Source organism: Macadamia integrifolia, chromosome 13, assembly GCF_013358625.1.
Source record: "Macadamia integrifolia cultivar HAES 741 chromosome 13, SCU_Mint_v3, whole genome shotgun sequence".
NCBI classification, from domain to species: domain Eukaryota; kingdom Viridiplantae; phylum Streptophyta; class Magnoliopsida; order Proteales; family Proteaceae; genus Macadamia; species Macadamia integrifolia.
The window spans coordinates 6,980,640-7,005,876 of NC_056569.1; the positions used below are offsets into that span (position 1 = coordinate 6,980,640).

The window sequence follows — 25,237 nt, forward strand, 5'->3', positions numbered from 1 at the left end:
TTTTTTTTTTTATTCCATTTTACTTTGAAATATCCACAGTATTCGGCTTTTTGTGTGTTTGTTTAATGAAAATTTTAAAATTTACTTCAGGCAATGCCTTGTGGTGTATTGTTTGTGCAATGCCCAATATTGGCTTCTCCTAATGGATCTGGTAAAATATTGTTTTGACTCCTTTTATAAAATAGTAATATGTATTTTGATGAATTTGGGGTTAGAAAAGTGCAATAGTATCCTGCCAGCAAGAATCTTGGTTATTAAGCTAAGAAAATATGTGTCATGGCTGCATTTTGTTTTCTATCTTCTCTGATGATTCAGGAAGAATGGTTTAACATCAACAATTTATCAGCTAGCCTAGATTGGTGTCTCTTTAAAGTCTGGTAATGTCTGGCTGGTAATGTTTATCGGTCCAGCTTTCTTTTACTTTTTCTATGCTACGGTACTCTGATACTAGTGACTCCTGAAACAAAATGACATCTTTTTGTAAACACTGTGTCACGGTTGTGATGGAAAGCAAGATGTATTGGCGATGAGAAAAACAGACTTCTTTCAAGTGGGATGTATTTGGTCCTGTGGACTTGGACTTGAACTTCTCTAGGGCATGGAAAACCATGGTTGCAGCTAATGGAGGATGCCTGTTGGGTAATAATTGTTGATCTGAAATTCTAGTTTGACAGGTGTTTTTGAAGTTTGGGCTTTTTCTTTGGAGGCGGAGGAGTTGAATTCAAGTTCAGTGAACTTTATACATATTTTTGGCTAGTTTACAAAGGCAGTTTGTTACCAAAATCGCTAAATCCTACATATGTGTTATCTATATAACGTCCCTTTCTACTTTTGGGTTTCACATATGCTAATGTATATGTGTGTGTTTGGGGTGGGGTGGGGTGGGGGGTGGGGGACTGGTTTCTACCAGCAAAGTGAACTATTGCTTATTATTAATCCCGTGGATGGTGTCCATTTCCTCTTTAGGGAGTCCTGTTTTTTGGCTTTGAACAATTTGCTGACAAAGAAAAGAAGTTGTTCCTTCAAAGATGTCCATAAGAGTTTCAACTCTCTCTCTTTCAAGTTCAGGAGTTGTGGAAAACTATCATAAAGTTACCTCTTGGAACAATGTTTATGGGTTTTAATTATGCTGTAGGAAGACGGGCATTTTCATATGGTTTTGCTTCTCTCAGCTTAAAATCCATACATTATATTTTGTTGGCAGAATGAAGCTGCAAATGCATATATTAAATGTTGTATCATTCTTTGTTCTTTTCCTATTAAATTTTCTCAACTTATCAAAGGACGGTATAATGAAAATTTCTGTTGTGCCTTTTAGTTCCTTGGACCTCCAGTTAAACAAATTTGCAAAAACTGTGCAGGTGAGGCTCTGCAGAGAAAAGGCCACTGGTCATGTGTATGCGATGAAAAAACTGAAGAAATCTGAGATGCTTCGCAGAGGACAGGTATTAAGTTTGTAATAACTAATCTATTTTTTAAACAATTTAATTTTCATTAATAATCTTCTCCATTTCAATGAAAGAAAATATCTAAAAGTAAAAGTTGTAAGAGGAATTGTATCCCCAATCATGACTGATACCCTAGAAGTCTCTTGTTACCATAGAATTAACAATCTAGTTCTGATGATGCTAAAAGCTCTTTTGTATTTATTTTACTTTTTATAACTTTTCATTTGCATTCACATTTTTCTAGGTCGAGCATGTTAAAGCTGAAAGGAATCTCCTTGCTGAGGTTGACAGTGCTTTCATTGTCAAGCTCTACTGCTCCTTTCAGGACGAGGAGTTTTTGTATCTCGTAATGGAATATCTTCCTGGTGGAGATATGATGACATTATTAATGCGCAAAGATACCTTGACAGAGGATGAGGCCAGGTTTTATGTTGCAGAAACTGTCCTTGCCATTGAATCTATTCACAAGCACAATTACATTCACAGGTGTGTAACAGCATTTTCTTTCCTTTTATTTTGAGGGATCGACACTGCTCACTGTATAGACCATCTGACAAAGCATCCATGTAGAACCCATCTCTTGCATAGTCTGGGGAATATGGCCAGCATTTGATGGTTCCCACCTATGGGATCTCCTCTGCAAATTATCGGGCCAATTAGTTGGTCAAAAATTTCCTATCAATGAACTTTTTATGAAATCTTCTCTTCTCTTTTCTGGTTAGCCATAGAATGCAAGAAATCATGTAAGTTGAATGCTTAGGAGTTGGATTGATAGGAACATCAAATATCAGGTTTCCTTTGTCATTGTGGACCTCAATGCATGGTCAGCTGGATGATTAGTTCAAACTTCTCGCAAATGCACCACATATGACAGTATGCTGCTAGCTGATTTATGATCCATATGATGGGCACATAATATCCTCCTTTTTTTTGTTTGCTTCTATAAAATATCTTTTTGCTAGACCTAAAAATGGAAATCTTTGTCATTGCAAGACACACGTAAGGAGGCACTTTATAAGGCATTCCACAGAATAAAAAATGGTTGTTCTGTTCCTTGGTAGGGATATCAAGCCTGACAATTTATTGCTCGATCGAAATGGCCACATGAAGCTTTCAGATTTTGGGTTATGTAAACCCCTGGACTGTAGCAGTTTTCCAAATCTTATTGAAAATGATTCTGGAATGGGAAGAAATCTCAAAACTGCAACGGAGAATGATAGGTATTCCAGTGCACCTCCTGCACCGAGGCGTACACAGCAGGAGCAGCTATTACACTGGCAAAAGAACCGGCGGATGTTGGTAATTCTTTTCTCTTAAGCCCTACCTGTTTATTTAGAGGAGCTTAAATCTGCAAGTAACAGTATTGACCACTAACAGGAAAATTTGTTAGATTGTTAATACTTGATCATTCTCAGAACCATCTTTTTTCGTGAAATAATGAAAAATGTTCCTAGGCATTAGTATATTCATGGAATATTACTATCACTAAAGTTACAAAGTGTTAAATAAATTGAGGCCTTGCTAGTCAACTTATCCAGTGTGCATCCTGGTTGAAATTTACAAATGCATTTTGTAAGGGAGTAATTTTTCTAGTATTTTTTTTTTTTTTTTGGTGCAAGAGTAGTTTTTCTAGTCTAGCAAGTCTAGACAGTGTCTTTAGACTGCTTCAATGACTGACACCTAGCAGATTTTGTGGAGAGGTAGACCCTCAAGGTCCTCTCGTTCACATGGCTAGGTTCAGCCAAAACAGTGTTGGTTGTGTGGCAAAATAAAGCTTTGAATATTCAGTGAAGATTAAAACTTTTCTTTAAAAAAAAATGTATAACTAAAGATTTAATGAATCCGCCAGGACATTGAGGGGGTATATGGATGAATGAGCCCGAAATTTGGTGTATGGCCAATCTAAACCCTTTTTTAGATACAAATGATTGAAATTGACAAATCACCCTTCTGTTTAGTAAAATTTGGTGCTAGATTAGAGATACTCTCTACTCTTGCCACACTAGAAAAAAAAAATTGCCATTTTTTAATTTTCAACATGTTCAAAGCTCTCCTTTTGGAATATTTTTGTAACTGGTCAATGAAATTAAGAAGAAGAAAGTAAATAGAAGGTAAGAGAACAGTTATTTGTTTCTTGATTAGTATATTGAGCGTGTTGAGTCAATGCATATGCTAGCTGAGTTGAAAGATAGGCATATATCCATTTCTTGCAATGTAGAGCTTCCCATGTCATTGTGTTCTTTGCTGAATGGATCCTTATTGTTTGTGATAAGCTTTTATGATTCATGGTCTATGTGCTTTTATTCACTTGTCTAATTGGAGCCTTTGTCCTACAACCTTGGTATTTGTTTTCCTTGTGGATTCAGGCTTATTCCACAGTTGGGACTCCTGACTATATTGCTCCTGAAGTTCTGCTGAAGAAAGGATATGGAATGGAGTGTGATTGGTTAGTTATCTTTTTTCCTGTATCATTGCCTCAAAAAATATTTGTCGAATTGTCGTATGGTATCTCCTGAGGATCACAGAAAGCGCCATTCTTAGATTTTAAAAGCATTTTCTTGGAACCTTTTTGCCAATGGTGTTGATAGAATTTCCTGAGGTTGGTTTTTTTACTTCGGTAGTCACAAAGCCTTAATGTATTCCATCAACACCCAACATGTCAGTTACAGTTAAAGGAGGACAAGCATGGTTGTTTTCCCAGGAAGCATCATCATTCCATGCCTAATCTGATCCATATTGTAGGTGGTCGCTTGGAGCAATTATGTATGAGATGCTTGTAGGTTATCCTCCATTTTATTCTGAAGAACCAATGTCAACTTGCAGAAAGGTAGGTGAGATCTTTGATCGGAGATTTCTTTCACTTGAATTTTGAATTTTCTGATTTCTATGGATTTTGCCAACCAAAAGAGTATAATGGTAGCAATCCATTCTCCTGAAGAAAAATGTCAACATGCTGGTAGGTTATTTTTACGTTGAGGATTCTTTAATATGATTTTCTTTTGTGGTGATTTTTACATATTATACCAACTAAAAGTGTAAAATAGTAGCGAAGTGTAAGAAATATATACATATAGTTTGAATTGTTCTCCATGTTAAACTGTGCTATATGCTTCCAATAATCACACGTCTTGAATGCTCTAGGTAGGGATGGTCCAGGACCTCAGCTAGCGCTGTAGATTGATTGCTCTTTGCCGAGTGCCTTCTTGCCTTGTGTTTCTCAAACACTAAAGTGGGAACGACGTGACTGATTTAGCTATCATATAAGACGTGTGCCTCAAGGATGCAGCATAAGAATCTTAAGCAAGGCTTTTCTATAAATAAATAAATAAATAAATAAATAAGGAAAGTGTGCATTCATACAAATAAGGGGAATATCAAAGTATGAAAATGAATCATAGTTATTAAGGCGGTAAGGCTACAGAGGCGTTTGAGGGTCTTTTAGAGCGTTTCAGCGATAAGGCGGGCATAAAGCATCGTCTTGTTGACTAAAGCATTCCTGTGTAATTTTTTTTATAGAACCATTCTATTTGTCTCAAATCCTAGTTGAATCCAAGGTTCACGGTATAGGGTTTCGACCTCTGGGAAAACCGAAATTTCGGTGGAAACCTGGGAAATTTCGAGGATACCAGGGATTTTTTACCGGTATGGTGGAAACTTAGGTTCCGACCCCTAAACTTAGATTCACATCATTAGTTTCATAAAAAAAAAACACAGAGTCTTACTTGTGTGGTGAACCAAAGTTCAATAATCATTACGTTGACTTGTTGGCTTAAATCCTGAAACTTTACTACATAATGACTATATATAGTCTACAGTCTACATCAAAACATAAGATATAATCCAAATGATCTAAAATAGATTAAAATTTTACATCATCAATGGTTATCTATCAACACTGAACAGTAGTGACTCAATTACTCGACACTCGAAAGTAGTGACTCAATTCCAAGTAGAGTGTCTAGGCGGTTCCATCCAAGTAGTGACTCACTTTCCTCAAGGCACTTACGTTATCTTTTCTAACATTATTTAGTAAGCTATATATACCTTATATCATAAAAAATAACATTAAGTCACATCAAGTCATTAAAATCAATGTTTAGCTACATTAAATGATAAAAATCAACATTAAGTCACATTAAGTTATAAAGAATCAATGTTTAGAGAAATGCTTTTGTTTTATAATAAGTTTGACTAGTTAAATGATGTTTATTTTTACATGAGACTTTTTTGTATTAGGTATAACATAAAACCAACTTTCCAACAAGTCTAAGATTACTTAAATCTAAGTTGTAATGACATAGTTATGCTCCGGTCAAACTTATTTTAAAGTGTGCGAATGCTGTTAAAATCGCCTAAATGAAAATAATTTTAGGGATATCAAAACAAAAGATTATTTTACCGGACTTTTGGTTTTTAGCAATGTTTTAACATTATAGGATTTATAAAATTTTCATAATTGAGAAAAACCTCAGCATTTAAATGTTGAAAATCGCCCCTATAACCAAAATTCAGTTTTTGTTCTTGGACTGGGGGGTTGACTTTTTATCCTTTAGGAATTTGATTTTTAAACTATTTTTATTGGATTCAAATAGGGGGTATTTCCTTATTTATGAAAAATATCTTACTTAAATGACATTTGGCATAAATAAGTGCCAAAAAATGAAAATCTCTACTGTTTCCCCAAGTTTCCCACACTTGAGAGGAAAAATGCACAAGAGAAGGTCGAAACATGGGAAACCTAGTCGAAACCTGTCAAAACCAGGTCGAAACAAGTGATTTTTTAAAATCCCATAAGGTTTCATTTCGACTTGGGTCGATACTTGCGAAACATGCGAAATTTTTCATGTTTCGCTCGAGTTCTCGATCCATGGTTGAATCCTATTACTCATATGCTTCATATCAATTCTAGATATTCATCAAGAAAACAAATCAATAAAGTGAATAACTAAGTTCATCTTCATCAATCATTAATCATCAATCATCATAATATATTAACATATAATATAAATACATAATTATGAAACAAAATTATAAACGATAACCATTATTGCCGTAGTATTCATTCGTTACTAATATGTAAGGGCCTTACAGCCTTACTTTGATCAATCCCAATAATGTTCAACTGCTAGGTATGAGGAACACATAGCTGACACAAGAGGAAAGAGAAACACACAGCGTTAACACTTAGCAAGAGTCTTACGACTCTCACGGTCTCACTGTAGGTAAGAAAAAAAAAACTGTTAAGAGTTAAGACTTGAGATTCGTAAGACCATGATGAACGGATGAACGGATGAAGATGAAAGAAGAAGAAAGAAGAGAAGAAAAAAATCTCACAAAGAAGATGAGAAAAAACAAAAAAATAAACAACATACTTGGAGATAGCGGAAGGAAACTTTGCCGGAGGCCATCGGAGAAGAATCGGAGGAGAGGGACCGCTAGAGTGCTTCACTGTCGGCTATGGAGCAATTTGGGGTTTTGAGAGAATATCGTGTTCTTTTGGTAGAGTTTTAAGTCATTAGAGTTTGATCCAGTGTATCTCATGTGCTTCTAAGAGTATGCATCTTCCAATCATGAAGTCTATTTTGGAATATTCATAAATCGGCTGTAAAAACAAATCTTTTCTAAAAAAGCCCATAAGGCATAAGGCGTCATAAGACGTCGCTTTAGCTGCCTTTTAGCGCCTTATTGCATAAGGCGGTCGCCTTTCATACCCAACATAAAGCGGCTTACTGCCTTAACCTCTCTCAACCACATTGGCATCTTACCAGCGCCTTAATAACTATGAAAGGAATTAATTTTATATGAAATGCCTGATATATGATTTATTATTTTTATTAAAATCATTAAAAGCAAAAGTAAGTTCAAATGGAAATATATAGAAACTGAAGTGATGTGTTGAACACATTCCAGAATTTAAAAATATAGAATGAAATTTCAAGTATTAATGTTGTTTTAAAAAGCTTATCTTGGATTAATGTAAGAAGCTAATTTCCCCAAGTTTTTGTGGTGTCAAGTAAATGTATTGTGTGTGGCACACTTCTGAGACATAAGCCTTAAATGATTAGATTCAGAGTATTTCCTTACTGTTTTGATGACAGCCCTAGGTGACCAGAGCATGGAGCTAGTTAGGGAACAAGTGCTGCAGAGTGTTAAATTTGAAAATCTCCAAAATTCTGGAGCACCTCTGGATGTGCCTCATATTTTAAATAAAAACTTTTGTAAAGTACAAAAGTTAGTATACATAATGTTGTATGTTTAGACAAATAATTGATAAATAGTGGTTATTATTGCATTTATATATATACATATATATATATATAGAGAGAGAGAGAGAGAGAGAGAGCAATTTAAAGCACTATGTGGGCTATGTTTGCATGATTTCAAGTCTTCCTTTTTTATCAGCTTTTGGTAGATGCGTAAGCAAAATGTCCAATGTCTTACTGTTAGATGCTCCAAGTATTTTTCAACTGCTGCTCCATGTTTCCAGTAGGGACTGTTCTTTGCAGATCAACAACAAAACTGGTCCATGACAGATCTGCACTGAATGTTGTTGTGTACCAATACATTGTTGTAATCCTTACCTAACACCTTGAGTTTTTAGGATAAAAGGTTGTAACATGGTATCAAACCCAGGAGGTCGGGTGTTTGATCCTGTTATGTGCGAGGGGTATTGTGTGTCGTGCCCTTATGCTTTGTGCCCCTTGGTGCCATGTGATGGCGCCACCACATGATAGTGTCCCCCCAGGCCGTGCGTGTGCGTGTTCGCCTGCATTTGCAGGGGGTGTTGTGTTGATATGTAGTCCTTACCTACCAGCTTGAGGTTTTGGGATATGCTGTTGTGACACTGAAACCATTGAATCCGTGGTTTAGCGTGTGAAACTGTAGTTCAAGTTAATTTACATATTTTTGTAGATTGGAGTGAGATATGATTTAGTTAAGAACAAAGATTTTAAAACAGACCAGGTGTTGGGCCATTCAGGCAAAATGCTTGGCAGTCCAATTGTCTGGTGATTGGAACAGTCCAACGGAAAAACTGTTAAAAAGTGAAAAATATATTGTAAATAATATATTTGATGCTTTTGTACGAAAGAAAAGCTGTACCAAGGTGGTTTGTGGATGTGTGCCATGTTTTAAGGTTGTGCCACTCATATGTGCTAAGTTACATATTTTTTAATGGAATAAAGACCCACTAGTCTAACTGTTAAACCATGGAGTTCGAATGATCCAGGCGGTCCGATTGATAGAACTGAATGATCCATTGAAAAGTCAATGGGTTTCAAGCATTCTCCAGCCAATACATTCCTATGAAAAGGTTGGTGGTCTGAGTGGTCTGACCATCCAGTCCACCTGTTCATGAAACCACCAGTGAAGTGGGTACTGAATCTACCTTCCCATCCTAAGCTTCCCTGTGCTTTTGAACTTCTAGACCAGTCAATTTGGTTTTTTGGGTGGGTTTCGGCCAGTCAAAACCAATCCCACTCATTTCTGTGTTTTCTGATTTACTAAACGTTTGAAATTATTTACTTGTTGATGTCATTTAACAGCAGTGCTAGCTTATTACCCATCAGGATGGATTTATTGGAGTCCATCCTAAATCAGTTTATTCAGTCTCTTTCGCAGTTTTTTTTACATTTTTTGGCTTGTGCGTCTGTCATCAATTATGGTTAATTTCTGTCTTTATTGCTTTAAGAAATCTATGTACCAACCAATGAGGTGGAATTCCTTGCACATAAGAGTTATGATGTCTTGGTGAATTGATTACTTAATCTGGTGTGGATAATCATGCGCTTTTTTGATTGTTTTAATTCCTTATAACGGTATTTGATTCATTGATGCTATGCAGATAGTAAACTGGAGAACTCACTTGAAATTCCCTGAAGAGGCAAAGCTCTCTGCTGAGGCTAAAGATCTCGTATGCAAACTTCTGTGCAATGTAGAACAGAGGCTTGGGACTAAAGGAGCTCATGAAATAAAAGTTCGCTCTCTTTTGCTATCAATCTCTTTGTTTATCAATTTTAACTGGATTAAATTCTGAAACTGAAAGGTCGATAATGATCCCTTCTAATAGGCACACCCATGGTTCAAAGGTATCCCATGGGACAGACTATACCAGATGGAAGCGGCTTTTAAACCAGAGGTTAAGGATGAACTGGATACTCAGAACTTTGAAAAGTTTGAGGAGGTAAAGATGATATTTTATATGTAACATGAATTGTTCTGGATGGTTTCAATTTATACCCTTGAACAGATTCTTGGGAGGCTGCTTGAAATGTCATTTTATTGACTACCTTATAGGCCCGGCTTGATGACGTTGGACCAATTTAATGCTTACCTTCATGAAATTTTTTTGCCTATACAAGAATATATTTGTGGCCAGTTTTGGATTTGAAGACAAAAGTGTTAGGGTTGTTGAAAACTAACAGGGAGTTTGGAGGTGTTGTACTCTTGTAAGGAACACTTGCAAACTAATGGAGAGTTTTGAGGTGTATTCTATTTTTATAATTGGTTGGCAGTCTATTGACTGTAGATTTTATATTGCAATTTGCAATTGGATATCTCCTTTCAGGCCAGTTTTTTTATTTCATTCCTTTTGTATAATTGAATTCCGCGACTTGCATTAGTAGAGCTTAGGAGGACGGATGATTGATTCTACCATTGTTGCCTTAGTTGGGTTTATATTTTGTTGTGGCATTCTTAACAAGTATATTTCTCTCTTGCATGAATGCAGTCGGGTCCTGCAATGAAAATTTCATCAAAGTCTGGTCCATGGAGAAAAGTAATTTTCAACTCTCTCATCAATTATCATATTCATGTCTCACATTTTAAAGTATTCTCTGTTGGGTTTCATCTACCAAGTTTTGCATATTGCTAGTGTAACCTGGGGCGTACTATGTTTTGATAATTTATTTTTGGAATGCAGAAGATCTATTACTTTGTTGTATGGGGTCTTTGGTAGTCATAAGATTTATTTCAAGTTTCATTTGATTGGCTTGACCTGCTTTGGGGATAAAATGTTGCTGGACCTGTATTAGTTGCCATTGCATTCTCAGTGTATGTTATTCATCCTAATTTGAATACCCAGACTTGTTTGCTTATCTGCAAAACTGAAGAACCTTGGGTTGCTTTCTGCAAAACTGAAGAACCTTTATTCGACTCTGTTTTAACTTTGAATGGATTACACAAGCTCTAAAATGTTGCTGCTTGATGCTGGAAAGTATTCATCCTTTGAATGGATTACACAAGCTCTAAAATGTTACTGCTTGAGCTCTAAAATGTTACTGCTTGATGCTGGAAAGTATTCATCCTTGAATCGATTATCGTTTTTTTTTCCCTCTCTTGTTAAGGTTTTTAGTCATCAAAATTTTCTCTACGATAGTAATCATAGTATAGAAGACAGTCCATTTGTAAAGATGATTAGTTCTCCATGACACAAACTATTCTGATGGAAATAGAAAGTACAGGGAATGTGTTGAATAACATACTTGTCTCCGAGGTATCCTTGCCACCACCACGACCACCCCCCCTAAAAAAAAATATTATGTTTCATCAGAGTACTTTGGATCAGGATTGACAAACTGTAGATGCCTGACTGGCTTGCTTCCATGTTTACTTAAATTCTATTCAGGCATAGCTGCATAGGGACTTGTAGGTAGACTGGTATGAAGAGTACTTGTACGAAGAGCCATGCTTTTTTATTTACAATGTATTATCTAGACCTGTTCTGGTAGCTCTACTCAGATTGTTCATTTTCTGGAGTGAATGAAACCTTCTTCATAAGAAACCTTCCAGTTGTGACTTGCATGGATTTTGGCGATTTTGGCCAGGCTTATGTGTCTTATGTGCTAAACGCACAAAGGTTGGTCCCACCAATTATCATCTAGCTGAGAAATTATGTAACTGTAGTGTTCCAACTTCCAACCGTGTCCCGTGTCAAGGAAATCTATCACGTTGAAGTAGTTGATGGAAGGACATCATTTTTATAATTTGAAAAAAATTATATAATTCATTCAAGGATTCTTCTCTCTCAGCTTCTTGTGACTCTCATTCTCAGTATTGCCTGGATAATTTTCTTTTGAATAGCAAGTGAATTCATCTGTGGTTGATTTTATTGTTATCTTCTTGTAACATAAAATGTTCATTCCATGTCTGGAAAAGTTAATGTAATCTTTTGTCTTCTATCATTCTTACAGATGCTTTCGTCCAAGGATGTAAATTTTGTGGGCTACACTTACAAGAATTTTGAAATTGTTAACGACGATAACATGCCTGGCCTTGGTCTGTCCTCTCTCTCTCTCTACACACACGCGCGCACACACACACACACACCCATAGATGCTTAAAAGCGCATGCATACACCTTTTTCGCATGTTTCGCTCGAGTTCTTGAACCATGGTTATCAAGGCATCGCCTTGATTTTTTTTTACCATCCTCCATCGCCTTGGGATGGTTTACGCCTTGATAACCTTGTGATATATAATAATAGGTGATACCAGTGATAATGAAAGAAAAAATGTTATGTGATAAACCATGCTCCATCTTTTCTAAGAGTGAATCGATAATGATCACTCTTTAACCAACTCCCCCCACCCCAAAAAAAAAAAAAAAAAAAAAAAAAAAAAGGGGAAAAAAAAAAGAAAGAAAAGATAATGATCACTTTATATGATTCCTGTTGGGACATGTTGCCATATTTGGCTTATTTTCCTACTCTATGGAAAAGGAATTCTGAACAATTTGTGATCTGCTCTTATGTGCACTTTTTCTATTTTCTAATTGGTAGAGCATGTTTGGCGGGAGGTTGGCTGATGTGCTCTTTTTGTACTCCTTTAAAGATTAATAAGTTCAAATCTTGTTCAAACGGAAAAAAGTTTGCTGATATATTGTGTTGGGACCCTAATGCAGTTGACTTGAAGAAAAAGACTAATAAACCGAAGAGGCCATCAATCAAGTCATTGTTCGGTACGTTTTTTAATCACTTTAATCTCCCCAATAAGCTTTCACCTCTAATTTCATTGAAATTTACAATGTGGTGTCATTTACAGACACGGCCGATTCTCCTGATCAGCCTGCCCAAGGAAGCTTTATCAGCATGTTACCTACCCAAGTAGAGGTCTCCGAAAGTCCTGAGCACTCACCTGTTCGCCATAGTAGACCCCCACCATATCAGCACAAGTCTTCACACAGATAACAAACAAGGCAAACCTCACATGTAACTATTAATAGCCAAAGCAAACTGATAGTAGGGAAAAGAAAATGAATTAAATAGATTCCTTGTTTTGTTTTTTTCGGTTTTGCAATGTTATGTTTTCGTTATTTAGTTTATTTACAAGAAAAATCCATACTACCCAGATGGAATAGCTTGAAGAAAGGAGGGAAAAAGATGGTCTAGTTTGACCCCGCTTTGTAAATTTATTTCCCGCTGCTGTCACTGAGGGGTTTTTATTCCTGGCTCCTCTGCATGTGTCATATATATGGAATAGTAAATACTACATTTTTCTGTTCTTGGGGGATGATAACAAATAAGCTATAGATGAATTGTGCAATTGTTGGAGATCAGAATCAAGGTTTATAATTCAGACTTAGACTTGGTTTTGTCTTACTTCATGGACAAGGTAGAGACACTTAGGAGTTGATGGATGATTTTTTTTTGGTGTATATCAATAGATAAAAATTGGTATCCTGAGATGGTAGCCATTCATGTTTGCATTCTTTCATATGTTTGAATGGAACAAGTTTTCCTTACCCATTACCATTCACTCTAGGACTGGCTTGGGATGCCCGTTGGGGGTATTGGGAGGATGTTTTGGAAAGGTACTAAAACTCTATATGGGTTTGTGAACCTTGGATGAACTGCCTTTCATGGTTTAGGAAAACTTTTTCCTATTTCGATTGACAAATTAGTATCCATGAATCGGGTTAAGTCTTACCCCTGATGTAATTTTCATTTGTATTCAGTGACTGGATTTTTCCAATTAAAAATGAGGAACAAAAGGTGGATCCTCCAGGGAATTGGGCCATGCTCGGTCCCCCTCAGAAAATGTAGAGGAATTGATCCATTCATTGGATGATAGGTTGGGGCTGATGGGCCATGCGCCCACAGGTTCCTCCCTTGACAAGGCGGTGCTTTCTGGCCAATTGAACTTCAAGCCCAGCTTATTAGTTTCAAAGATATTTTTAATTCAGATGATATTTGATCTGTGGTAAAAGGGTTGCATCTCGTTGTAAACATAGTGGTGAATAACGTACTTTTGGTTCCCTCTTTTTTTTTTTCTTCGAGTCAAGGTAGTAAAGGTGTAAAATAATTTGAAGGAGATAGTTGCCCTCCACCTATGGTGAATGAAGAATCACTTGCCAATGGGTTCGGGTGCCTAGAGATAGGTGTTGGAAACGGTGGGTAGGGCATTATTGACTATGTATAGTAGGAAGTAGAGTAATGATGAATGACCTTAGATGTGTAGCTGAATCCTCTTTATGGGTGGGGGAATATTTTCTCCTAAATTAGAAATGACTTACTATTATGTCATTCTCAAGAATTATCGTTGGGTATTAAAATTTTGGAATTGGAATCCGAATAGATCTTGGCCGATAGGATTGGCGAGAAATTGGTTAGAATTAGCTAAATCATGCCCTTGCCCAAGTTTCCAAATAGGGATCGGCTAGAATTGGGATTATTTGTCTGGCATGCTTTTTTAGTACACATGTGAAATGACCTTTCGCTAATACCCTTTCACTACTAGTGCCCTTAGGCAGAGCAAGTCCTTCCCCATTGGACCCTAAAAGGCAGTGTGATCTCTATGCCTAGACATATGAGAGGGAGAAATGACAGCCTTGCTCTCTATGAAAGGCAGAAATTTCACTGCTGATGATGTTATCATATTTGCTCTTGTTGGCCCTTCTGTTGATGCGAAAGCCACATTGTCTTTTAAGGAATTCTCAATTTTTTTAGTACACATGAAACGATTGATTTTCCCCCTATTAAATGAGGTGTGTTAAGTAATAGAGAGAAAAAAAGTAAGATTAGAATTTCTATGTTATTTTTTTTCCCAATTTTAATTATAACAAGTTTTCTCTTTAGCTCCGTTTGGTTGCAAGGGTAATTTAAAAGGCAAGGAAGTGAAATTTTGTACTTAAAAAAGAAATATGTGTAATCATTACCCCATGTGATCAAATTATAGAAACGCAATCCTAAAACAATACAGAAAATAATGGAAAAACAAGAACAAGCAATGCACACAGATTTACGAGGTTCGACAAGATTGCCTACGTCCCAGGTAAGATGAGACCCTGATTCACTATCAATGGAGAATAGAATTACAACGTTTGTCCCTCACACCTCTTAGTATTGCTTGCATTACAGAGAAATAAATCCTCGCTACAAATATATAGCGAAAAACCCTAATCCGAAAAATACATAATTGCCCTCAAATAAAAAATTTGAGCAAGGGGCCTCCTGCCCCCTTGCAACCCCCACGGCCTGCTAACCGGCTACTGGGACCGTCGTCCTACCTGTCGAGGCATTGTACTAGTACTCTCTGGATTAAACTGTGGCGGAATACAAGATATCGTACACCAACAATCTCCACCCAGGTTTGAATTCTATTGAGCCTCCTGTAAAGATAACCTGTAGACGTCTTCATCCCCGTACCTTATCAAAGGTACAAACCCGCACCTGTCTGGTGCGTCCCTCATCTTCAACAATGAGTAATATTAATCAAGTCCAAAGAGGACCAGAAGTTCTTTGTAGTAACTGGCTTGGTAAATATATTTGCAGGATTGAGATCTGTATGAATTTTTCTCAAGTGAATACTGCCTTCTGACACATGCTCCTTGATCTTGTGAAATCTCACATCAATATGCTTTGTCATTGCATGAAACACCTGATTCTTTGCAAGATGTATGGCACTCTGACTGTCACAATGTAACACTGTACCTCCTTGTTCCAACCCTAACTCACGAACTAGTCTAGCCAACCAGACTCCTTCCTCAGCAGCCACAACTGTTGCCTTGTACTCTGCCTCTGTAATAAACAATGCAACTGTAAACTGAAGCATCACCTTCCATGATATAGGTCCACCAGCCAATGTACATACATACCCTGTAGTAGATCTCCTTTTGTCTAAATCACCAGCATAGTCAGAATCAACATAATCTGCCAATTCTGTGGAACTTCCCTTGCCACTTGACATAACACCTATATCTTTAGTCTTGCTCAAATATTTGAAGATCCACTTAATTGCATTCCAATGCTCCTTCCCTGAATTATTCATGTATCTGCTAACAACACTGACTGCATGAGACAAATCCGGCCTGCTACAAACCATAGTATACATGAGACTCCTAACTGCGCTAGCATTGGATACCTGTGACATATGCTCCACCTCCTCATGTGTTGTAGGGCATTCCCTTTCAGATAACTTGAAGTGACTAGTTAACGGAGTGCTAATCGGCTTAACATTTTCCATGTTGAAACGCTTTAGCACCTTTTCAATATACCTCTTCTGAGTTACCCAAAGTTTAACTGCATTTCTATCTCTAAGGATTTTCATGCCAAGGATCTTCTTAGCAGTACCAAGATCCTTCATCTCAAATTCAGCACTCAACAAATACTTCAAAGAGACTATATCATGTTTATTCTTTGCAGTAATGAGCATGTCATTAACATAAAGTATCAATAAAATAATAGAATTATCACTTGACACTTTATAATAAACACAACTATTATACTCACTTCTTATGTAGCCAATCTTCATCATATGTGAATCAAAGCGCTTGTACCACTACCTAGGAGATTACTTAAGATCATAAAACGACCTCTTAAGTAGACAAACATGATTTTCCTTTCCTTGCACTTTGAAACCTTTAGGCTGCTCCATGTAAATCTGTTCCTCCACGTCACCATAAAGAAATGCAGTCTTTATATTAAGCTGTTTAAGCTCCAAATCATACATGGCCACCAAAGCAAGTAATACCCGAATCGAAGTGTGTTTTACCACTGGAGAGAATATTTCATTGTAATCCCTTCAACTTTGTACAATTCTAGAAACGGCTTGTACGTGTACTTCTTTCCATTATCTGTTCTCAAGTACTTAATTTTCTTTTTTATCTTCCTTTCTACCATAGTTTTTCATTCCTTAAATTTAGTGAACACCTCACTTTTATGCTTCATCTGTAGTTATAAATGCTCCACCTATAACAATGCTCCTTATGAGTCTGTATAGGTTTCCTGTTAGCTATCCATTCATGACAATCATAATACCCTTAATACCTTTGAGAACTCCACCTTCTGCTGTGTACTTGCAGCCATTTGAGTCAAGTGCCCCCCAAAGATACTAAGTATTTCCTTAATTTTGGTACATGTCTTACATCTGCTAAAGTTCTTACTATCCCATCAAACATCTTGATTTTGATAGTGTCTATCCCAATGGTCTTGCATACAACATCATTTCCCATTAGGACAGACTCACCATTATATGATTGATATGTATCAAACCAATCCTTATGTGGACACATGTGATATGAACATCTAGAATCTAAAATCTAAGAATCAGAAGGTTGATTTTTACCTGATGATATGGAGATTACATCTCCATCTAAACTATCAGCCACGCTAGCTTCCTAAGATGCCTTATCTATACCTTTCTTCTTCAAGTCCGCCTTCCTCTTCAAGCACTCTCTCTTTAGATACCTTCCTTCTTGCAATAGTAATAAAAGATCTTTGTCTTTGCCCCTTTTGATTTTGATTGACTCTTCCCAGATCTCTTCTGATTTGATCTCCCTCTTTCCTGCTCCTTGTCACCTCCGAAAAGACATTCTTCTTGAGATTTTCTACTACTGGCCTTCTTCCTTGTATCATTGGACATGAGGGCAGCCGCGACTTCATCCATCTCAAGGGTCTCCTTCTCGAACAAGAGAGTCGTTACCAGATGATCATATGATTTTAGGAGCGACAACAGCAACAATAACGCCTTGTCTTCATCTTTGATCGTAACTTCTAGGTTTGCAAGTTTACTTACGATCTGATTAAACATGTTAAGATGTTCTAATAGATCCGTACCTTCCTCCATCTATAGAGAATACAATTACTTCTTCACGAATAACTTGTTCGTTAAGGACTTCATCATGTAGATGCTTTCAAGTTTCGACCATAACTACGGTGCAGATTTGATACCCACAACATATTATAGGGAATCATTAGAAAGATTCAATCGAATAGCACTTACCATCTTTTCCTCTATCTCTTCTCAATATTCGTCAGTAATTTTTGTAGGTTTCTTACACTTTTCCAACAACGTTTTTTCCAAACCCTATTGTATCAGAAGATCCTTCATCATTTGACGCTAGAGGGTGAAATTGTTCTTCCCATTGAACCGCTTGATATCATACTTGACATTCTATCCCTTCCCTGCCATCGTGATAGTAAACCCTAAAAAACGAAAACCTAGAGCTCTGATACCAATTTTTCGAAATGCAACCCTAAAACGATATAGAAGATAATGGAAAAACAAGAACAAACAATGTATACAGATTTATGAGGTTCGGCAAGATTACCTACGTCCCTGGTGAGATGAGATCTTGCTTCACTATCAATGGAGAATAGGGTTACAACGCTCGTCCCTCACACCTCTCAGAGCGGGACCGGCGTCCTGCTTGTCGAGGCGCTGCACCAGTACTCCTTGGATTAAACGATGGCGAAATACAAGACATCGTACAACACCAATGTGATTGTATAAACTACTTTTTTTTCAACCATATTTAGCAATGACACATTTTATTTGTAATTTTGATTCACATATCATAGCAAACGGTTTTGAATGGTTTTGGATGCAAAGTGAAGTGAAATTTTATAATTAAATATAGAATAATTTCAACTTAATGTTATAGTCACATGGGGTAATGATTGCATAAATTTCATTTTTAAGAATGAAAATTTTACTTCCCTTTCCTTTCATTCTCCTTGCAACCAAACATCGCCTTTATAAAATCACCCAGCAATATGTTTCTTAGTCGGCCATCACAAACACTAGGGATGACATTTCTTTTCTAGTCACACGACTCACACTTGGTCATTGATGCGATGTAACTAGACCAAGCATTGGATAGGGGAGTGATCAGTACAATGGATCAGCAATGGAAGGACAGCAATGTGATATATCAGTAACAATGGTAGGAATATACTTCCTACCAGCTCACTCTCTGATAATAACCCCATCAAGAGAGAGAGAGAGAGAGAGAGAGAGTACTAATAGTAACTACATGGTCCTCAATCCTAAACTATATCTTCAAGTTTGCATTGTAGTACATGGGATGTGGTTTTTCAACCAATTTTGGCGGTTATATTTTCTTATTTTATTCTTTTTTTTTTTTCTCTATATATATATATATATATATATATATACCAGAAAAAAACTGGTTGGTTTTCATGAAAACCAATACATGTTCTGCTATCAACTTTTATTTGGTCCTCCTATTTTATTTAGATGAATAAACAATTAAAATATGTAAGAGAGAAGAATTAATATACAAGCCAAAACATAGTTCTGAAAATCAGAGCAGTCTCTGGATCCAAATTCAACCCAATGACCTCTCCCTAAAAAAAGAAACCTGTATTGGTAAATTTTTACTGGTTTTCACGAAAACAATTTTTTTTCTGGATATATATATATATATCAAACTGGTAATGGAATTTGGTCTCGCATTTTACTAATCACGGGCAGTTCTTTCAAATAATTTGGTAACCATTTCGGTTCTAAGAATTTAGTTCCATATCTTATCAAAAAAAAAGAAAAAAGAATCTAGTCTCATAGATCTTATAAAACCATGAATTTTGTTTATGCTTTCCAAAAGCATAAGCAAAACATGAGCAGAAATTTATGTTTATAATTTGTTCATGGAAGAAAGAACGTTACCTGGTCATGTGGTCACTGGGCTATTGTATGGGCTAGTAGGACTGCGTGCACAGGCATCCAACCAGAGGGACAAAGGCATCTTTTCACAGTATCTTGTGTCTGGGCATAGAGGTGCAACCAGGTAACATTATTTTCCCCTTTGTTCATACTTAAATCCAGCATTTATTTGCTTTAGACATTGAGCAAAGAGAAATTTGTGTCACTAAACACCCAAAACTCTTGATCAAAGAAGAGAAAATCAAAATTCCAAAGAGCTGCTTATTAATGATCATCAATGAGTTATGAACAACTCAATTAGGAAAAGGAAAACACTACTTTCCAGCTTTCTTAAAAAGGAGAAGGAAAATTTTTTTTGGGTATATCACTAGCAATACTTTTCTTTGTTCTGTTCTCCTGTACCATCACTAACAATGGTTTGAACTTTGAACAGCCTGACATCTGACCTACCTTACTGATTTATATATGAAGAAATACCCTTTTACAACACAAATGAATGTGACACACAAACCTAAGGTAGAGGTCTCATCAAGGTTGACCAAGTCTTGTCAAAGGTTAGCTCCTTGGTACTCTTTGGTCTCTTTTATTGCTATATCTCCACATAATCACTTCAGTTTCTTGCTGCTCTTATACTTTACTGGTAACAGTACTTGATAATGATCAAATGGTTGAGTTGCTAGAACTAATAAGTACATTTTAGTGCCAAAGTCCTTATTGGAATATATTTAGTGAGCTTGAGTTAATTTTTTCCCTCTTAATTAATTATCAAGTTATAAAAATTAGCCTTAGAATCAAGCGGAGGTGTGTTTGATAATGTCTTTAAGATAATCAAATGCTTCATTGAATGTCCAAGAGACCAAGCAACATGATTCAATGGGGCCAACCCAGATAAAAGTAAAACTGAATATATAATATCCCTCTTGAAAAGTTAATTTGCACGGTTTCATAGAGATCATCTACTATACTATATCAAAACTAGTTCGCAATATATAGAGTTAGAAACCCTATTCAGATCCAGAAATTTAAGGACAAATGGTCCAAAATGATATATTTGAAAATATATATATATATATATATATAGATTTTAGTTTGTCTAAGGGCAAGCCCTCAAGAAGAAGGGTTCCAAACATCAAAAATTAATTCCTGCACATGAAAAATGAGTATTCCAAAACCAAGGTCATAAATGAGTGAAACCATTTATTTTAAAATTTAAATCTTTTGAAACTCTAAAACATGCTACATGTGTAAATATATCTATGGATAAAACATGGTATGTTATTTCTGGTTAACATGAATTCTTTATTAATTTGATCAATAAATTTATTCCATTCAATTATATAATGCCAGTTTTTAACTGCAGTTTATGAGAAAAGATAATGTGGTCCAGAAGAGACACTGTAGGATAACGAATACAAAAGAATAATTTAGCATTCTAGATTACTTGTCTTGTTTCTTGCAGCAGGAACTAATATAATAGAAAGTAGGTATTTTTCTTGTATGGTTGCTATAAGATGGTATTGTGTAATATCAGTCACTGGAGTTAGACTTAGCCTTCATTAAAGGGATATATCATACTATCGTACTACTATATAAAAGTACGTACTCCCCTTCTTTGGTATACTTTTTCAAAAAGACCAAAAAACCATTGACATCTACCCAAAAAAATTTTCAAATGACCAAAAAACACTGAAAAAAATCTCCAAATGACAAAAAACCCCTCAAAATGGAAGATGAAACAAATAATAATTATATAATTCACTATAATTCACTACAATAATTAATAATAATAATAATAATAAATTCACTATAATTCTCTGTAATTATTATTAATAATAATAAACTCACTATAATTCTTTCTCTCTAAACGTGGAGGAGAAAGGGAGAGAGTATAGAGGAAATAGAGAGAATTATGGAGAATGGGGAGGGAATGAACAATTATGGATATATTAAAAAGGTAAATATGGAGAGAGATATACTAAAAAAAAAAAAAAAAAAACAACCCACTCATCCTTCACTGTCTTTGGTAAGTAATTCCTAATAATTATCTCTCTCTCTCAACGTGTAGGAGAAAAGGTAAGTAATTCCTAGAACAATTATGGAGATATTAAAAAGGTAAATATGGAGAGAGATATACTAAAAAAAAAAAACCTACTCATCTTTTCACCCCTCAAAATGGAAGATGAAATAAATAATAATTATATAGTTCTCTCTCCCTAAACGTGGAGGAGAAAAGGGAAGTAAAACTCCTTATAATTCTCCATAATTAGTAATAATAATAATAATAATAATAATAATAATAATAATAATAAATTCACTATAATTATCTATAATTATTATTATTACTAATAATAATAAATTCACTATAATTCTCTCTCTCTCTCTCTCTCTCCATTATTAAATCTCTACAATTAAAAAAATTCTAAATGACTAAAAAACCTCTCAATATGGAAGATGAAAAAAATAATAATGAAAAGGGAAAGTAATTCTTGCTATTACTCCTCCTTAAATCTCTCTCTCTCTCTCTCTCTCTCTCTCTCCATATTTAAATCTCTATAATTATTTGGGAAAAAAAAACTCACTTATCTTCTCACCCCTCAAAATGGAAGATGATCAAAATTAATAATAAACTCTCTATAACTCCTTGTCCCCCTCTCCCTAAACGTGGAGGAGAAAGGGGAGTAATAATTAACTAGAATTATTAAGTATTAGGTTTCCAACAAAACCGCCGGTTTTTAGCCTCAGAATCTCTCTTATTCTTCTCCTATAAATACCGCTTTCCCTTTTTTCTTGGTATTTTTGGGTTTCCTCTTCAGAATCTGGTTTTGTTCTTCATGGTGGAACCAGAGCTTTAATGCTTCTTCTTCCGTTTTTTCTTACTTTTAATGTTTTTGAAAAAGTACTGAAAATCACAAAGAAATTGCTTTCTTACTTTCTTCGTTGATTATTGCGTACTTGCATGCTTTTTCTCTACTGTGTAGAAGCTTGCATTTTCATATTGATTCATAGTTGAAGCATTTTTGGATCGAGATATTTGCTTAGAAACCAGATTTACTGCTTCTGGTTCATTTGCGGTGGAAATTTTAGTTGGATTGAACATTGTGGTCTCAGTCTCTTAGGTCTTCCCGTTCATGGAAATAGATTAACTCTGAAGAAAGCCCTTGTTACTGGATGTAGTTAGTGTGACTATTTTTTCTTACAGTTCCAATTTACAAATTTTTATGTATTTTCATCTATAATTTTTTTATTTTCCTGGATGTAGGGAGGAACTTCGTGTTTCTTGTATTTGAAGATTTGGATAGAGGAGTAACAAGATTTGGTTTTTTCTTATTTTGAGATCCCCTAAAGAATTGAGAAATGGACAAAGAATTATTATGTTAGTGGTAATATATATTTCTGGTAGCAGGTTATCGACGTTTTTAATAATTGCATTAATCAGATTTTTGAAACTCTTAGCATTCTCAAAGATCATGAAGAAATATGATAAGATTCTACATAATTGACAAAAATTTCACGCTTGTTTATGTCAAGTTTTCAATGCAATAAGTTTCTATACTGGTAAAACAAAATGAACCTCTAAACTTCCCTAGTAGACCTTCCCATTATGTAATTTGAAATCAAGAATTGTCTCATTTTCTTATTCATGAATTAATTTTTATTTTTAGATTACTTCAAAATGGGAAGCAAGGGCTTACCTAAATTTGGTTGACAACTCCTATCTTGAAAGCTCCAATGGGGATAGTCCAAAATATTCAATTAGATATGGAGATCATATGATAATTTGTACTGCATATAGGAGAATCTCGATTTGCAAAGAGATACTAGCAACTTTGAAGCATGCCTCTGGCTCAACTTGAGATATTATTAGTTGGATTCTTGATTTTTTTTAGTTTATAGTAAAAACACTAATTTTATATACTTTTTGTACTTGAATGATCAGTTAGTATCTTCCCACGAGTGCTAGATGGAAAGAGGCGCATCAGCTCATTCTCTTATCGTACATAAATAAATTGAAAGATTTTTTTTTCATGTATAAAGTCTCATCAATCCCTTTAGGCATCGAAGCTAAGAAATCAAGCATTGCATCTTTTAGACTTGAGAATTGGAGGAGAAATGCAGTGAATGAAGAATGGGGACATTAATATTCAATTCCAAAATGGATTGTAATAATTTGGACTATAAAGCCTAACTATGTTCTCTAGAAGCAAACATGTCTAAGACACATATTGGATTATGTCTTAGTGGCATCAACCAGTCTAAGAGATAGGCAGGTGAGTATGTAGGCACAAACCATTGAAAGTTGAAAGCAAGGGCCTAAATATACAAAGTTAATGTAAGAATGTACATTTATAGCAATCCAAGAGAAAATCAGGAACCTTATTAAGTTAAAGTTCCTCCTTGGAGAGAAGTCTAGATCAACCTCTTCAACTCCTTCTATGGCAGCAAAACATTTCCAGTCCTCAACTTGTATAGGACCCTCTGTCTTGGATCAAAGAACAGTTAGAATCTATATACTTTAGTGTCTACATGGAAATTTAGAACCGATCAACTATTCTGTCGAACTCCTCTAGGCTCCAACCCTGCGGGAAGTTCTTGCCGAAGAATAGACTATGAATTACAGAATCCTATAGACAAAACTCCCATCTAGATTCTCCTTTATTAATTAATAATTATTCAAATATTACAATCTCAAATTCCCTCTCTCAATCTTACTCTACCCATTGAGATTGTTGGGAAATGCCATGTGATTTCATGTTTTTCTGTCACTCAATGACGTTGCTGCACAAGTATCCTCTCAATTTCTTTGTTGGATCCCCACCAACACCCACACCACCTTCTCCATTTCTCTTTGTTGCCTCCGCTTTCACCTTCCGCTCCTACAAGCAAGGTTGGTATTATTACTGCCTCAGCTTTAATCCTTTAGGAGCAATATATGTTTTTAAATAATAAAACTAACACTTGAATGTAACAACTCTAAAAAATTTGAATTTTATATCTAAATATTTGACCAAACGTGCATTTGCACGTGCAAGTTTACTAGTGTGTATATATATATATATATATAAGGTTGGTTGCATTTAGAACACATTTTGGAGAACTTGTCAAAAAAAATTATGGCATTACAAAATTATCCTTTTGACTTTATGAGATCTTAAATTTTTTGGATTTTAAGTCAATGGCCTTGACTTAGCAACTGATGATGCTTAGAGAATATTTAGCTAATTTATGCATTAATTAAACTTAAATATTGAATATGATACTGGTACTTGAGAAAGAGTTTGTCAAATGCATTTCAAATTAAGCTACATGTTGTATAAGTTTTGTTTTATTTTGCATTTTTTTGTTGTATTATTGTTTATTTAATTATTTATTTTTGGGAAAACACTGTCTTCTTCCCAATTAGTTGGACAAGCAACTAAGGATATAGTTATCTATTTACTTCATGGAAGCCAACAAGCTAGGGAATATTCTTCAAATGTTAGTATTGTGAAGAAGCGAATTAGTTCAATATCACTTAAACAAAAAAATTAATAAAAAAATAAAAAGAAAAATTGAACGAAACTAGCTCAAAGGAATTGACAGGGTCTGCAGTTAAAGGGAATACTAGGAAGAGAGAGAGAGAGAGAGAGAGAGAGAGAGAGAGAGAGAGAGAGAGAGAGAGAGAGAGAACCAGGCATTAGAGAAGAGCGTCATTGCATGATTAAAAAGTAAAAAATAAATGGAGAATAATAAATTAGAAGTAGTGGAATATGCTATTATTTAAAGGTTGAATGATCAGTATTCTATAAAATTAAGGTATGATACTGAAGTTTCATTTTTGGGTGCCAAATAAAGATTTGAACTAATATAAAGGGAAACAATTGTTGGAAAAGTTTAGAAGATTTGGTGAGC

The 25,237-nt window shown here is 35.4% G+C and overlaps 1 protein-coding gene across 7 annotated transcripts in view; it reads left to right on the top strand.

Annotated features, from left to right (window-relative positions):
• Positions 1-12,946, top strand: part of LOC122059563 (serine/threonine-protein kinase tricornered-like) — a 15,006-nt gene extending 2,060 nt beyond the window's left edge. For all 7 annotated transcript variants that reach the window (XM_042622416.1, XM_042622414.1, XM_042622419.1 and 4 more), the window contains 11 exons: positions 1,362-1,445; positions 1,693-1,934; positions 2,510-2,747; positions 3,815-3,894; positions 4,191-4,275; positions 9,292-9,423; positions 9,517-9,630; positions 10,177-10,224; positions 11,639-11,723; positions 12,348-12,404; positions 12,488-12,946. In XM_042622416.1, the coding sequence (XP_042478350.1) occupies positions 1,362-1,445; positions 1,693-1,934; positions 2,510-2,747; positions 3,815-3,894; positions 4,191-4,275; positions 9,292-9,423; positions 9,517-9,630; positions 10,177-10,224; positions 11,639-11,723; positions 12,348-12,404; positions 12,488-12,633 (1,311 nt within the window). In that variant the 3' untranslated portion in view covers positions 12,634-12,946. The remainder of the gene's footprint in view (positions 1-1,361; positions 1,446-1,692; positions 1,935-2,509; positions 2,748-3,814; positions 3,895-4,190; positions 4,276-9,291; positions 9,424-9,516; positions 9,631-10,176; positions 10,225-11,638; positions 11,724-12,347; positions 12,405-12,487) is intronic.
• Positions 12,947-25,237: the final 12,291 nt, after the last annotated feature.